The following is a 14,764-nucleotide window of genomic DNA, read 5'->3' as shown; positions in this document are numbered from 1 at the left end:
AAGAAATGACCACTAGAACAAATCCTCCAGTAACTACAAATTCAAGGACAAATACAGAAGGAGTATCTCTCTTTGAAGATCAGGTACGAAATTATAGACAAAATCAAAGAAGAAGATATATGGCAGGAAGAGCATTGCAAAGGGTAGCAAGAAGAATAACAAGCAGAGGACCTTATGAATACACTCTTGAACAGCAATTAGACCCTTAAGTACAATTAAGGCAATCTATGCAGGATAGGGCTGCTTTAGTACCTGCCGAAGTTCTTTATCATTCAAGAAGGGATGATGCGCACCATAGTGTGTATGTGCATCAATCTGAAGAAGCTATCCTGGTTACAACCAATCAAGTTGATAGATCTTTTATTCAAGAAGATAGCTTTCATCAACTACAAAGAAGTAGAATGAGATTTATTCATATGGGAATCATACAGGTTAGAGTCCAGATTCTTCATCGACAAGAAGAAGGAACTCTATTATTGGTGGTCTTTCGTGATAATAGATGGCAGGGAGATCAAGCGATATTTGCTGCAATGGAAATTGATCTTACACACGGAAGCCAACTAGTGTACGTAATCCCTGAAACAATGCTAACTATATCTGATTTTTATCAAAATATATAGATATCCATTTTAGCAAGGGGATATGAAGGCTGGAGAAATGGTGAAGCTAATGTCTTGATCACACGAGGAATGGTGGGACGATTATCCAATACACCAAATGTTGGATTTGCATATGAAGTCCAAAATGTTGTTGATTATCTCGCAAGCCATGGAGTTAGAGCGTTACCTGGAAGACGATATAGCACAAGGGAATTTATGGGGCAAAATTGGATTATTCGACCTTCTACGATAAATATTCCAATACAACCCACGGAGGTAACTACTAATACTCTTATTGATGGCAGAATTTCAATGCAGTTTGAAAATTATCAGACAGTAAGAATATCAATGCAACCAGAATACAATATGGCGGATCAAGAAATTGATAATGATGAAGAAAGAATGCATTTAGTAGCTGTTCTTCTTTCTGAACAAGATATTTTAGTTGCGGAGCCTGAGGAAATTCTTTATATTAAAAAGAGAAGTGCAACTGCACAAACCCCAAAACGAAAGTCAAAGGGTGCAGTAGGATATGATTTGGCCATTGACCAAGATTATACTATTCCACCACGGGGACAAGAATTGCTGAGTACAGGCATAAGTATACAAGTTCCTAAAGGCACTTATGCAAGGATTGCATCCCGATCAAGTTATGCTTTGCAAGGACTTATCATAGGAGCGGGTGTTATTGATTCAGACTTCAGAGGTGAAGTAAAAATCATAGTGTACAATTTCTCTGACAATACTTTATTTCTCAAAACAGGAGAAGCTGTAACACAACTTATTCTTGAGTGTTGTAAAAATTCGTTGGTAATGCCTGTTCGAGAATTGAGTATAACCTCTAGGGGAGAAAGAGGCTTTGGCTCAACCTCTCCTGATAAGGCACAACGTATTTTGGATACCGAAAAACGAAGAGCTGAATTATTACAAGCAAGGAAGCAAAAGCAGCAAATGAACCTGGAAAACAGAAAACCCTTCAGATCTGCAAAGCAGTATAGGCAAGAAATTCTTAATGAAGGCTTGAAATATTTCACACCTGACAATATTTGGGATTTACTTCAACCACACTCTTCTACTACTATAGAAGAACCAGAGTATGCTGAATTTCTGGATGAACATCACTTTCTATGTGTCAACCCAGCTGATGATGATTCTTCTGATGATGATTATATTCAATATTTACAATACTTAATGTTGACACCTGGTACTTCAGTTACTGATTCTACTGATGACTTTACTAATCCTTTCGCAGTCGAAGGTGGTGGGAAGGATATTACGCCACAGCAGCAGCTCCTTACGCCGCAGCAGCAGCTCCTTGCTGGGGCCAAGAAATAGAAGATAATTGGCTTATGGATTACCCACAATTACAACAATTATCTGAGCAAATTTATTCTCAAGAGGCTGTTTCTCAGTACCGACCTCCTGTTGATACCACAATGAATCCAGTTGGATATCCGCCAACACGGCCAAAACCTGAGCCAATAAGTATTGCAAAGGAACCATCGCATGATTATAAGGGTAAAGGACGTTTTAAAGCAAATGATGTTTCTGAATGGTGGAATTTGCCATCAGCACAACAACAAACAGGGGCAATATTAACTCTCCCAACACAATTAGGAAAAATTGAAGAAGTATTCCTACGATGGGAAGCTATTACAAAAAATGTTGTTGCCCTCCAGAATTTTGCAGATACTCAAGATAAAGCAGATTTTATTGAAAATCTATTGGGAGAAGCTGAAAGACTAACATGGATACAATGGCGAATGACTTTTCCTAATGAGTATGCCGAACTAGTCAGATCAGCAGATGGACGCAATGGTACACAAAATTTAATATCTCAAATAAGACGTATCTTTATTCTTGAAGATCCATTTCAAGGGTCTACTGAAATGCAAGATAGGGCATACCGAGACCTTGAAAGATTGACTTGTTTACAAGTCAAAAATATTATTCCTTTCATGAATGAATATATGAACTTGGCTGCAAAAACAGGACATTTATTCACAGGGCCTGAATTATCAGAAAAATTTTGGCTGAAACTACTCGGAGACCTGGGCAAAAGGATCAAGCAAGCCTTTGAGGAAATGTATCCAGGTAACACTATGGGGGTACATCCTCGTATTATTTTTGCATACAGGTATTTAGAAGAGGAATGCAAAAAGGCTGCCTTTAGCAGATCATTAAAAGACCTGTCCTTCTGTAGTCAAATTCCTATAACAGGCTACTATCAGGATTCAAAGAGAGATATGGAGTCAGGAAATCAACCACCTATAAGGGCAAGCCGCACCAATCTCATGCCCGTATAGAGAAGAAGAAGCACTTAATTAGAAATAAAAAGTGCAAATGTTTTCTTTGCAGAGAAGAAGGCCACTTTGCCCGAGATTGTCCAAAAGATTATAAAAATACAAAAAGAGTTGCGATGTTTGAAGGGTTAGAACTTCCTGAAGATTACGAAATAATGTCAGTACAAGAGGGAGAAGAACAATCAGATGCAATATATAGTATCTCTGAAGGGGAAGATAACCAGGTATTATCCTTAGCAACAGAATACCTATGTGTTTTTATAGAAGCAAGAAATTGTTATATGATAGGGAAACATGGAGGATGGCAACCAATGGTTCGAGTCACAAAAGAACAATATGACTGCACTCACATATGGTTGATTAATGACGACATTCCATATCCCTATGAGAAATGTTATTGCTGCAAAAGGGAGACTATGCGGAAACATCGAGCACATTGTACTCTCTGCAAAATCACAACATGCGGTATGTGCTCAGACAACTATTTTAATATGCAGATACCTGTACAAAGAACCGTATCTCTTCCTTATAATCCTACAAGTCTAATTAAGGAACAGCAAGTTTACATAGCATGGGCAGAAGCTGAGATAACCAGATTGCAGCAGGAAGTCGAGACATCTCATGCAATGGTTGAACTCCAGATTGATCAAATGAAAAAGGAATTTCAGAAAGAAAAGGAAGAATTCTAGATGCAAGCATCTGCAGACAAATTGGAAGTTGGCACTGAAATTGAAGAGCTCAGATTCAAAATAGATGCTCTAGAATTAGAAAATAGAGACTTGAAGAAATTACTACAAAATCAAGATGAAGAAGTAAATATGTTTATCTCTGAAGGAAGAGAAAAAGTATTCTCAGCTGAAGAAGCTTCTTTACCAAAGAAAAGAACAAATGGACTCTTCAATCTTGAAGTCGAAATCTATATTCCAGGTATCAAAGAATTTAAAGTTAATGCTATTCTTGATACAGGTGCAACCACATGCTGTATTGATCAGGGATCCGTCCCTATTGGAGCCATTGAAGACAATACTTTCGTGGTAAATTTCAGTGGTATTAATTCCAAAACAACAGCTAACAAGAAGTTAAAATATGGAAGTATGAAAATTGGGGATCATTCGTTCCGCATACCTTACACGTATGCTTTTCCTTTATCTATCGGAAGCAACATTACAATGATTCTTGGCTGTAACTTTATCAGATCCCTTTATGGTGGTATCCGTATTGAAGGCGACGAGGTAACATTTTATAAGAATATCACCACTATCAAAACTCATCAAAATATTATTTCAACAACAGCAATTGAAGAACTTGACCTGGAAGAAGAAGAGTATTATCAGATAAAGGAGCAAGTGTGCACTTGGCAAGGTGTCAAAAAATTATCTGATACAGGATACATCGGCAATGATCCCATGAAATACTGGTCAAAGAATCAAATCAAATGCACACTGGAAATCAAGAATCCAGATTTGATTATTGAGGATAGGCCCTTAAAACATGTTACTCCTCAAATGCAGGATTCATTCAGAAGGCATGTTCAGGCTCTCTTAGATTTAAAGGTTATTAGACCAAGCAAAAGCAAGCATCGTACCACAGCCATAATAGTTCATTCAGGAACCACTATAGATCCTGCAACAAAGAAGGAAATAAAGGGGAAAGAAAGGATGGTTTTTAATTACAAAAGGCTTAATGACAACACTCATAAAGACCAATATAGCTTGCCAGGAATTAATACCATCATCAAGCGAATTGGAGGAAGCAGGATTTATTCTAAATTTGATTTAAAGTCTGGATTCCATCAAGTAGCCATGAACCCAAGTTCGGTTGAATGGACGGCCTTTTAGATACCTGACGGATTGTATGAATGGCTAGTCATGTCATTTGGGCTCAAAAATGCACCTGTCATTTTTCAAAGAAAAATGGATAATTGTTTTAAAGGTACGGAAGCATTTATAACAGTATATATTGATGACATACTTGTTTTCTCTAAAACAGAAGAAGAACACAAGGAGCACCTTGAGATTATGCTTAAAATATGCAGAGCAAATGGGTTAATCCTTAGCCCTACAAAAATGAAGATTGGAAGTTCAAATATTGACTTTCTGGGGGCATCTATTGGGCAAGCAACGATTAAACTTCAACCTCACATAATCTCGAAGATAGCTGATTTTAATGAGCAGGAGCTTTCAACAACCAAGGGTCTTAGATCTTGGTTAGGCTTGCTAAATTATGCCAGAAGTTATATTCCCAACCTTAGGAAATTGCTGAGTCCGTTATATTCAAAAATTAGTCCTACTGGAGAAAAAAGGATGAACTGACAACTGAATGATCTTCCCACTGCTGGTTACATTCTCTTCTTTGCTGTAACCTTCCCACTTTGTCACAAAGTCAGCAACTCCTCTCTTTCCTTTCTTCATTTTTAATGTTTGCAACTGCATATTGTTTTACATAACAAAGCTCATCTATTCTTCTCCCAAAATAAAGCCCTCGGAAGGAAAAAAAATATATCGTGCACAAAAAGAAAACCCAACAAAATATAGAAACAAAATTACAGTATTTTAGAGTGCCAGCCGATCAGCATCCGTAGGTTATAGACACCATAACAAGTTCCAGCAACTATCAACACCAACCAGCAAAAAATGTTCTTAAGAGCAGTAACAGTCCTGGAATGCATTAACCTGTACATGATATTAGGCCCAACCTCGTGTTCAGAAGTTCCATACCAACAGCACCCAACGCAAATGTTCCAGGCTCAACTCAACCTACATCAGAAATCAATGCACAAAAGGCAACGTCACTCAGACAGCTTAAAGGTCTACAATTTTTGTGGGTGGCAAATATGTTCTGACCATGAAAGGATAGCATTTTCTAAGCAATCAACTGCACTCTCACGATTTTAACATTTTAGTTTCGTTGTGGCAGGGGAAAAAAAAGACAAACAGAATTGCCTTACAAGAACATAGTAAAAAAGACCAAAAAATAATAAGTATAAGCGGTGTCCTGTACAGAAGCTAGGACCTGCAAATCATTTAAACATGAAACCTACACTGCAATTTAGCAAAATCAGATAAATAGAATGAATTCCCCTTCAAATCCATACAGAAACTTTTTTCATCTTCAGTTGATGAAATTCAACAAGTACATGCTGACGGTAAGATGACAGCCCATGTGACAGGATCTGCTTCATTATCGTCTCTTTGATTTCCTGAATGATTTCTTGGTATTTACAGCAAATCCCTCGGCTTCATTATCATCATCATCATCATCTCCTCCTTTCTTTCTCTTCTTATTGCCATTACTTTCCTTAATTTTCTATTAATCAGAAAGATTAAGACCAATCAAATTTCCCAATCTATAACATAATGCAGGAAATAAAAGTTAAAGCAACAGAACAAAACATAAACAAACTATCATACCGCAAGAGCAATCCTCTTCGCATCTGAAGTACGTTCAAAGAACACAAGAACTTCAGCTTCCTCAGCTGGGTACTTTGGTAGCTTTTTGCCTGCAAAAAATATTATCTCAATCCTACCGTGATATTCATAGCAAAACTGTAATAGTGGTGGTACCAACCAATAAGCTGCTCTATCTGCATATACCATGCCACTTCATACTGGTTTACTAATGATATGGCCATTCCAGAACGCCCAGCACGTGCAGTTCTACCCACACGATGAACATAGTCCTGCATTAATTTAGCCAAGTAACTTAAGCCATTGATTAATATACAATAAAAGGTAATTCCTAATGTGAAGATGAGAATTTCCATGTTGATTGTTGCCAGTAAACACAAGGAATTATCAACAGTGGGCCAATTTCTCAAGGAGACTAAGGATAAACCATAAGAGAAGGGTACAACTAGAGAATCAAATAGGGGTCACATATAGAAGGATCAGCAAATTGAATTTATCAAATGCCTGAAATATATATATATGAGAATATCAATAATGATGCTACAGAATGAGAAGTTGAAAAAACTACTATAACAGCATATCTCACACGATTGCAGGAATGATTGAAACATCAAAGTTACCGAGAAATTTATACAGGTTAAGGTCGAGATTCAGCAGATATGTAGGCCTGTTCACGTGGGGTGCAGGCCTTGTGTAGGTCCGGACCCAAGGTGGAGAGGACATCAAGAGAGTTCACCTAAAGTCAACCTGGGTTTGGCCAAATTCCGAGCAGTGCAATCTGGTTGCAGAACCTGCTTAGTAGAGATCGTTGGAGAGGAGTTTCAAGGTAGGGTTAGTGCCTGAGGTGGGATTGTATCATCCTTTTCTCCTGTCCAGGAAGCAAGGTTATAGGCTTCGGTGTGCACGTTCAAGTGTACGATGTTGACATGTGTTATTATCTGTCCTTGCTACTATGGGCCTTAGATCCATGACGTGTATACCTAAAAGAGATCCATATGATGGGCTAACCATTTGCTCTGCTTCGCGTTTCCTTTACTCCAAATCAGTCACTCCTTCACTTTGAGATTAACAATGATAATCGAGGCAACAAATATAAAGACATCAAAATGGAAAAACTTGAAAGTCACTTTTAGCAAAGACATCAAAATTTGCCTAAACCTATAAATATAAAGATTTTAGGCCATATTGAACATATGGAAAAGTCATGCACCTTCGAATTTGTTGGTATATTATAATTGATAACCATATCAACTGAAGGGATGTCAAGGCCCCTACTAGCCACATCTGTGCATATCAGGATGTTACAATCACCCGCTTTGAATCTGTTTAGAGCCCCCAGCCTCTTGTCCTGTCATATTAATTTACCAGAACAGAAATTGTGAGTTTCTGCAGGAAATGTATGGTAAAGAATTCCTACGACAATTTAGTAATAATTCAAATAGCAAGCCAGGTCTGAAGGCTATGACAAGGCAATTCAAGAACTTGAGTCTAAAGAAGTTTCTCAAGATTGCTTTTACCTGGCTCATTTGACCACTAATAGGGATTGCTCTCATCCCTATATTTCGAAGAAGCAGGGACAGAAGCCGGGTTGATTCACAGGTTCGAGTGAATACCATTGTTGTAAAATTCTGCTTCTCATTAAGAATGTAGACAAGATAGCAATCCTGAATTTAATAGAAACTACAAGTTAGTTGCCAGCCAAACGAAAGTAACTATCACTAGTTGAACAAATTTATTTGACATATGGATGATAATAGCCAACTAAACCAGTTGCAAATCCACATAAAAATAGATAAGATATAACAGAGAAAAACAATTCAATAAGGAAAAAAGTGGAGTACGTCCAAATAATATTTACGACTTCAAAATAACAACTAACAAACAAATACACATGTAAATTAATTATATTTTAGCACACCCCTAAAAACGGAGCATTAGATAGCTATCAGTGTCTAACCTATCAAACTAAATAGAAAAAGATCTCATTGACTCCAAAAAATAAGTACTGATCATATCCAGTTTAGAAGCACTGGTTCGACATCTGACATCTACTAATGATGTGGTGCTAAAGTCAACTTCATTGGAACTTGAAACTATCATCTTCTTCATTAATTCCCCTCAAACTAAAGATAATCACAAAAATCTGAAGCTTCCAAATACAGTAAAAATGTCTAAAATATTCAAATGAGAAAAAGATTAAAAAAAAAAAGGACAGTCCGGTGCACGAAGCTCCCGCTATGCGGGGTCCCGAGGAAGGATCCATTGTACGCAACCTTACCTGCTTTTTGCAAGAGGCTGTTTATAGGATTCGAACCCGTGACCTTTTGGTCACAAAGCAACAACTTTACCGTTGTGACAACTCCAGAATTAGACTTTGGAAAATTTCAGGAGAGGTAATGAGTAAAAACCTGGTGTTACTCTAAGTGAAATGTCAAAGAAGTAAATAAGATCAGTTTTGACATCTACTTGACAAAGAGAAAGCATATACAACAAGATAAAAATAATTAATCCAGTTTTTGAAGTGTGGTGACCAATGAAGAGAATTGATGAAAATGATTGCCGACAAAATATTGGAGAAATAGGGTAAGAAAAAAAAAGTAAAATTTTAACCATTTTACTTCAATAAAGATGAGAAACATTGATTACAGAAGTGAGATTATAAATGAGAAGTAAATAACTAATTTCTTAAAATCTTGCAATCTACAAACAAAATAGTTGACAAGACAATAAATTGATAATGATTAGGTAATTTGAGAAAAAGAAAGACTAAAACATCCTTGTGTTTCTTCTTTCTCTTTGTCCCTTCAATTTCCTACCAACTCTTCTTTGTCAATGTGGTCATCAACTAGGCATGGCTAAGGTTTGGTCAACATTGAGAAAGATGTTAAAAATTTGATTGCTGGGTTGAAGGTGTGGAACGCTTATGCTAGTCCTCAAGATCATGTAAAGGAAGGCTGTCAAAGATCTATAGAAGAGGCCAAAAGAAAGTGGCATCAACTTGAGGTGGACCTGAAGTAGCGCTACTGGCAGGTCTTCAAGCAGTGGGTGGGCTCATTGCAATCAATAAATGAAGGGTGTCGCACTGCGGTTTGGTGGAAGAATTCCGAGTTGCCATTGAACCCAAGGAAGAAAGTCAACCAGGGATTGTACACCTCGGGCTTACCTTCACTTGTAGCAAGTATGGTAGATTGCCAATTGCCATAATATCATTTATGCTGGTGACTAGAAGTTGTTAGTGGGGTCTGTTAGCAAAGGAGGAATGTTGATTTGCACACACTGATTTGCTTATGGCAAAAGTAGTGTCTACGCATTCTTGCACAAAAGGCAAATGAGGTTTGTGCAGTGGGTGTTAAAAGTAATACAGAAAAATTAAATAAAAATGATAATCACATATAGGACTTGAACTTGATATAGTCAAATGCTTTAACAAAAAAATAAGATATTCTAACAAAATTGCTTCAACGTAGTCAAATAAATGTCTTTATAACAATGGATCAGAACTTAAGTTGCAATTGCCAGCCTAGAAACTGTTACAATCTTAACAAAAATTAAACTAGAACTAAATTGTCATGAATACAAGAAGGAGATGCTTAAAAGGCATTTCCACAGAAATAATAGCTTTTAATAATATAATTCATGTATCAAAACAGCGTGAAATACCACTGCATTTAACTTAAACTATTCTCAGCTACTGAATTTCTAAAAAGTGAAACTAATAAGATGTACAAGCAAACTCATTCTGAATCTACGAAAAGACAGAACAATTGAGGAAAGATCTGCAACCTTATGCTTTGCAGGAATAAAGCAATACTGTTGATTAAGGGTATCCACCGTGGAATATTTGGTATCAGCTTCTATCTGTAATCAACAAACAATTGACACAAGCTAGATCTGTGATGATCAGAGCAAAAGAAAACCAAGAAAATGCTAAGATATAAAAAGAGGAAAATTAGAGGCAAGATGGGTGTTAAACAGACCTTCACGGGATGCCTTAAACAAGCTCGTTGAAGTTTACTGACCTACAAAAGCAACAACACGACACCGACAGTTTGAATAATTTGTACTCTTTATATTTCAGCAAGTCTTGGGCAAAAATATTGAATACACCAACAGAACAAGATGCAAATCTTATCATGCAAAGCATGCCTTGAATACAATTCAAATATGAAGTTAGGCAATTTTATGTACTACTATAAACAAGGCAAGAGGGCAGGCAAATACGAAGATTGACTACACTTTATTTAGTTGACACAACCTATTCTTGCAATCGTTGTACATTGTCGAACCTAGGGAACTGAGATTTTCAGTTACAAAGCTAGTAGCCTATTGTGTGATATGTTCATGTTCCTCATAATCTAAATATACAAAAGTGCAGCAACAAGAGAAGATGCATACAGGACTTGATTGAAATAACCACATTCACACAGTCTTCTCATAATGGCAGATTGTGTTTTTCTAGTTATTAGACAAGTCTACCCATCGCTTTTACCACATACATATTAACATCAGCAAAGCAATTCAGAAATATTGAAACCCCAAGAGATAGAAAAACACAATCAATATGCAGAATATAAGAAACTTCTACCAACCTTTTTGGTCATCGTAGCTGAAAATAGAAATGTATTCCTTTCAGAAGGAATAACCTTCAAGATATCATCAATAGCTTTCTCAAATTCCAAGTTGAGTAACCTATCAGCCTCATCAAGGACCTTGACAGAAAAACAAGCAATTCAAATCAATTAGAAAGTAAAAAACATAATGTACCTTATTCAATATTAAGAATCATGTTATGGGACTTGATCAAAATGAATATCCATGTAAAACAAAAAGGAAAGAAGATACCTCTGATGCACTAGAATGCAACTTCTAGAAAATCAATTTGTACTTAATTTAAGTGATTTTGTGATATATTTGAACTTAATTCCATTTTTTAAAAAATATCTATTTATCAGACAATTATTGAATTCCTTCTTTAACTTCTGGTAGAATCAGTTAACATTGTTTCAGATACTTGCCATCTTTAGAATTTAAAAAATTCATGAAAATCAAGATTTTTTAGTTTACTTTGATTTTACTTTGGTTGAAGAATACTAACACTTCAGTGGTTTAAAATTTCATTTTGTTCCTGAAAAAAGACGAAATTTAATGTTTCACCCGTCACCCGGCATAGCGGGCAGCTGTGGGGTTGCGGCGAACTTTGAGGAGTCACGGCAGGTACAACCGCGGGCGTGAAAATCGTAGCAGAGACGCTCGGGGGAACACGAGTGGGATGCAAAAAAAAAAAGATAAATAATTAAACTTAGGTTAATAATTTTAATCAACTCCTAACTATAAATATAAATAAAATAATCCAAATAGGCTTAATCAAATCCTAATAAAATCATCTCATTATATATATATATATATATGTGTGTGTGTGTGTGTATGTGTGTGTGTGTGTGTGTGTGTGTGTGCAGGTGCCACGATCTTGTAATTTTTTAAAAAAATATATTTTATATTTACTTTTTGTATTTAAATTTTTAGATTAAATTTTTTATTTTTAATTAATATATTTTATATTTAAAAAATAGCCGACCCCACCCAGTGGGAAAAGGTTTGGTTGTTGTGTATTTTATATTTAAAAAATACCAAAATCATATCAACATGGCTTAATACGGTACCAAAATCGTAACATTCCGTTCATAAATCGAAACTCTGATACAGGTTGAGATTTAAAATCATGATTAATTAGGTATGACTTGAATTAAATTATATGTAGAAACTACCAACAATTGGCAAGGTATATGACTAATTTGCTAATTGAAAATACAGTTTTCTTCAACCAATTGAAAAATAAAAAACAATTATAACTAACTAAGAAGTCATTTCCCTGACCAAGTAAGTCTACAACCAGCTGGAGAGAGATCATTCTTCCATTATTCCTCTAGATGAATAAACAAAGACGTATTTTGAACATCCATCCTTAACTCATCCTCTCAAAATTAGATGGAGAACTAATTAAAAATATTCAAGATAGAAACTTATCCATCCTGTTATGTATATCTATTTAAGGAAACAATTAAAAGATTTATTTCTTTTTTGTTCCTCCTCTATTCTCTCATCTTTCTAAGCCATCCATTTTTTCATTTCACCCAGGAAATGGGATAACAAATTAAAACAGTGGATTTCAAAATGAATATTAAACAGTAAGCATTTTGCAAAAAGAAATTGTAAATGCCATAATGTGGCAGAGTTCATACCAGATACTTTATTGTGCGAAGGCTAAAACCTTTTGTATTGGTCAAATGATCCAAGAGACGCCCTGGTGTGCCCACCTATGAGAAATAACATCAGCAAGACAACTAAAGTGATGTTTAAGTTAAGACACATACTGCAATTATAGAGAAGATCTAATGGTTCATTATAAAAGGCCAAAAGTGGTCATTTTTTTCTCTGTTGAAACTTTAATAAAGGTACCATTCTGAACATACTCCGTAAAGTCAATTTCCTAATCACGAACTAAGGAACATGACAAAAATTCATCGATGCACAATATCCAATACTATATAAGGGAGATCTGAATTACAAATGTGTCAAAGAATTAATTATTTCCAATAAATCCTGAGGGATATTCTCAAGTATAGAAAAACCTTGAATGGAACATTCTCTTTGACGGTGAAACATTTAAAATTCATTAAATCAAAAGGTTTAGTCTAGCACTCAATAGAGGAACTTCTCTCAAAGAAATACAATTACAAAGTTTACATCCATATTCTTTAAGAATAATTTCTGCGAGCAAAGATAAATTGAATGGTTTCTAAAACTTTGGCCCCAAATCCTGTACAATTGAAAAAGTATGACAGCATTCATGTCTAACTGATTTTTATCTAGAAGGCATATACTTAAGCCTTTCAGATGGGAAATCCATGTTCACATTCTACAAAGAGCCAACAAACAACACAATGATGATCACTACTACATACCACAATATGTGGGCGCTTTCCAAGAGAAATTGCTTGTTGTGTCATGTCAACACCTCCCACTAACTGAAAAAATAAAGAAGACAGTTCATACAGAAAGCAAAATTGAAAAGAAAATATATTGATCTCTAATGCAATTACTAAGAGCATCTTCACTAAGCTTCTTTTTCAAGGATTTTGATTGAACAGTCATACAATCTGATTGGTTTGTCATATCTCCATTACCAACTAAACCATAACTAATTTATGCAGTGAGAAAACTGTGCACAAAAGCATTCCCTACACTGCACAAAGTCAGAAAGGTGCTAACCACAGTGCATTTCACTCCAATGACAGATCCTAAAGCTTCAAATTGTTCAGAAATCTGAATTGCCAATTCCCTGGAGAGGAAAAAAAAGGGAGAAAAAAAATAAGAGGGAAAATCAAGTCAAAATTTGTAATACCAACTAAGAACCATCATTAAGAATTCCTGGAGAAAATCAAAATAAAACCTAGTAGGTGAAAGTACACAAGCAAATAATCTTTGTGGAGCGTCCAACAAAGCTTGAAGAATTGGCAATGCAAAAGCTCCTGTCTTGCCAGACCCTGTTTGTGCCAATCCAATAACATCTTTGCCTACACCAATAGCAAGAACAAAGTTTTTCCCCGTAAAACTCCACTTTGAGTAACCAAAGTCAACTTGCAATACACATCATAACAAGCAAAGGAATCAATTAGCAAACTTTCAAATCAAGCTACCAAATTAATTTTATCCAAAACCAATTAACAATTTAAAATGATAAGGACAAATAAACAAAAAAATGAGAAGGGAAGAGAATGAACCTTCAAGAGCAAAGGGAATTGCCTCAATTTGGATCTTTGTAGGGGCTTTCCACCCCAAAATCTCACAAGATTCCACCAACTCTTCCTTCAAACCAAGAGTTTTGAAGGTCTGCGGAGACCCATCTTCCTCCATCTCTGAAAACCTGAACAAGACCATGCATGTTGTGAACATAAACTTAGAAGAAATAAGCTAAACAATGACAATATATGTCCTGACTCTTGAATGTACATGTTATAAACATCAAACATGTAGGCATCCAACATCTTAAATGCACAAATATACGAACATAACAACCAAAGAGAAGGGCCACATTTTGACAACCAACACAGGTAAATACGCTACGCCTTCCAAAACCCAAGACCTTAGGATCCCACCCACGGGCCTTCTTGTTGTTCACTCAAATAGGTACACAGAAGGCGCGAAGATAAAAGGATATGTAAATCAAAAGGAGCGTTCTAAAATCAAAGAAAGGAGAGAGTGATCAGCGAGTGATAATGACGCAAGGAATGATTATACCTTGTTCGAACTGAGGATGAACGGAGATTTAGAATTTCTCGGTGTGAATAGAGGAATAGGAAGCGTTTTCGGCGGCGCTGAATAGAGAAGAAAGGTTTTCCGGTTATGTGCGTGGGCGTTGAGGAAGGCTATGGAAAAAAAAACAAAGGAAAGTAAA

General features: G+C 36.0%; 1 protein-coding gene across 1 annotated transcript; it reads right to left on the bottom strand.

Moving 5' to 3' along the window:
- Positions 1 to 5,798: 5,798 nt before the first annotated feature.
- LOC122035216 (DEAD-box ATP-dependent RNA helicase 10-like) lies at positions 5,799 to 14,744 on the bottom strand. The gene is made up of 14 exons (XM_042594630.1): positions 14,608 to 14,744; positions 14,091 to 14,233; positions 13,760 to 13,883; positions 13,579 to 13,648; positions 13,272 to 13,334; positions 12,549 to 12,623; positions 10,899 to 11,018; positions 10,287 to 10,328; positions 10,093 to 10,167; positions 7,827 to 7,973; positions 7,520 to 7,657; positions 6,470 to 6,581; positions 6,313 to 6,401; positions 5,799 to 6,208 (listed from the first exon to the last, which is right to left on the bottom strand). Exons 2-14 carry the CDS (start codon positions 14,221 to 14,223, stop codon positions 6,083 to 6,085), a joined length of 1,314 nt encoding a protein of 437 aa, XP_042450564.1. The 5' UTR covers positions 14,224 to 14,233; positions 14,608 to 14,744; the 3' UTR covers positions 5,799 to 6,082.
- Between the last annotated feature and the right edge of the window lie 20 nt (positions 14,745 to 14,764).

Source organism: Zingiber officinale, chromosome 11B, assembly GCF_018446385.1.
Source record: "Zingiber officinale cultivar Zhangliang chromosome 11B, Zo_v1.1, whole genome shotgun sequence".
NCBI classification, from domain to species: Eukaryota; Viridiplantae; Streptophyta; class Magnoliopsida; order Zingiberales; family Zingiberaceae; genus Zingiber; species Zingiber officinale.
This window is presented reverse-complemented; position numbering and strand designations above follow the sequence as displayed.

Bases quoted from the DNA above. Each gene is read 5' to 3' on its own strand.
- LOC122035216 (XM_042594630.1), bottom strand. From the start codon at position 14,223: ATGGAGGAAGATGGGTCTCCGCAGACCTTCAAAACTCTTGGTTTGAAG. The intron at 10,329-10,898 runs GTTGGTAGAAGT...TTGCTTTTGTAG, and splicing joins CAGCTACGATGACCAAAAAG to GTCAGTAAACTTCAACGAGC. The intron at 6,582-7,519 runs GTGCATGACTTT...AAATTAATGCAG, and splicing joins ATATACCAACAAATTCGAAG to GACTATGTTCATCGTGTGGG.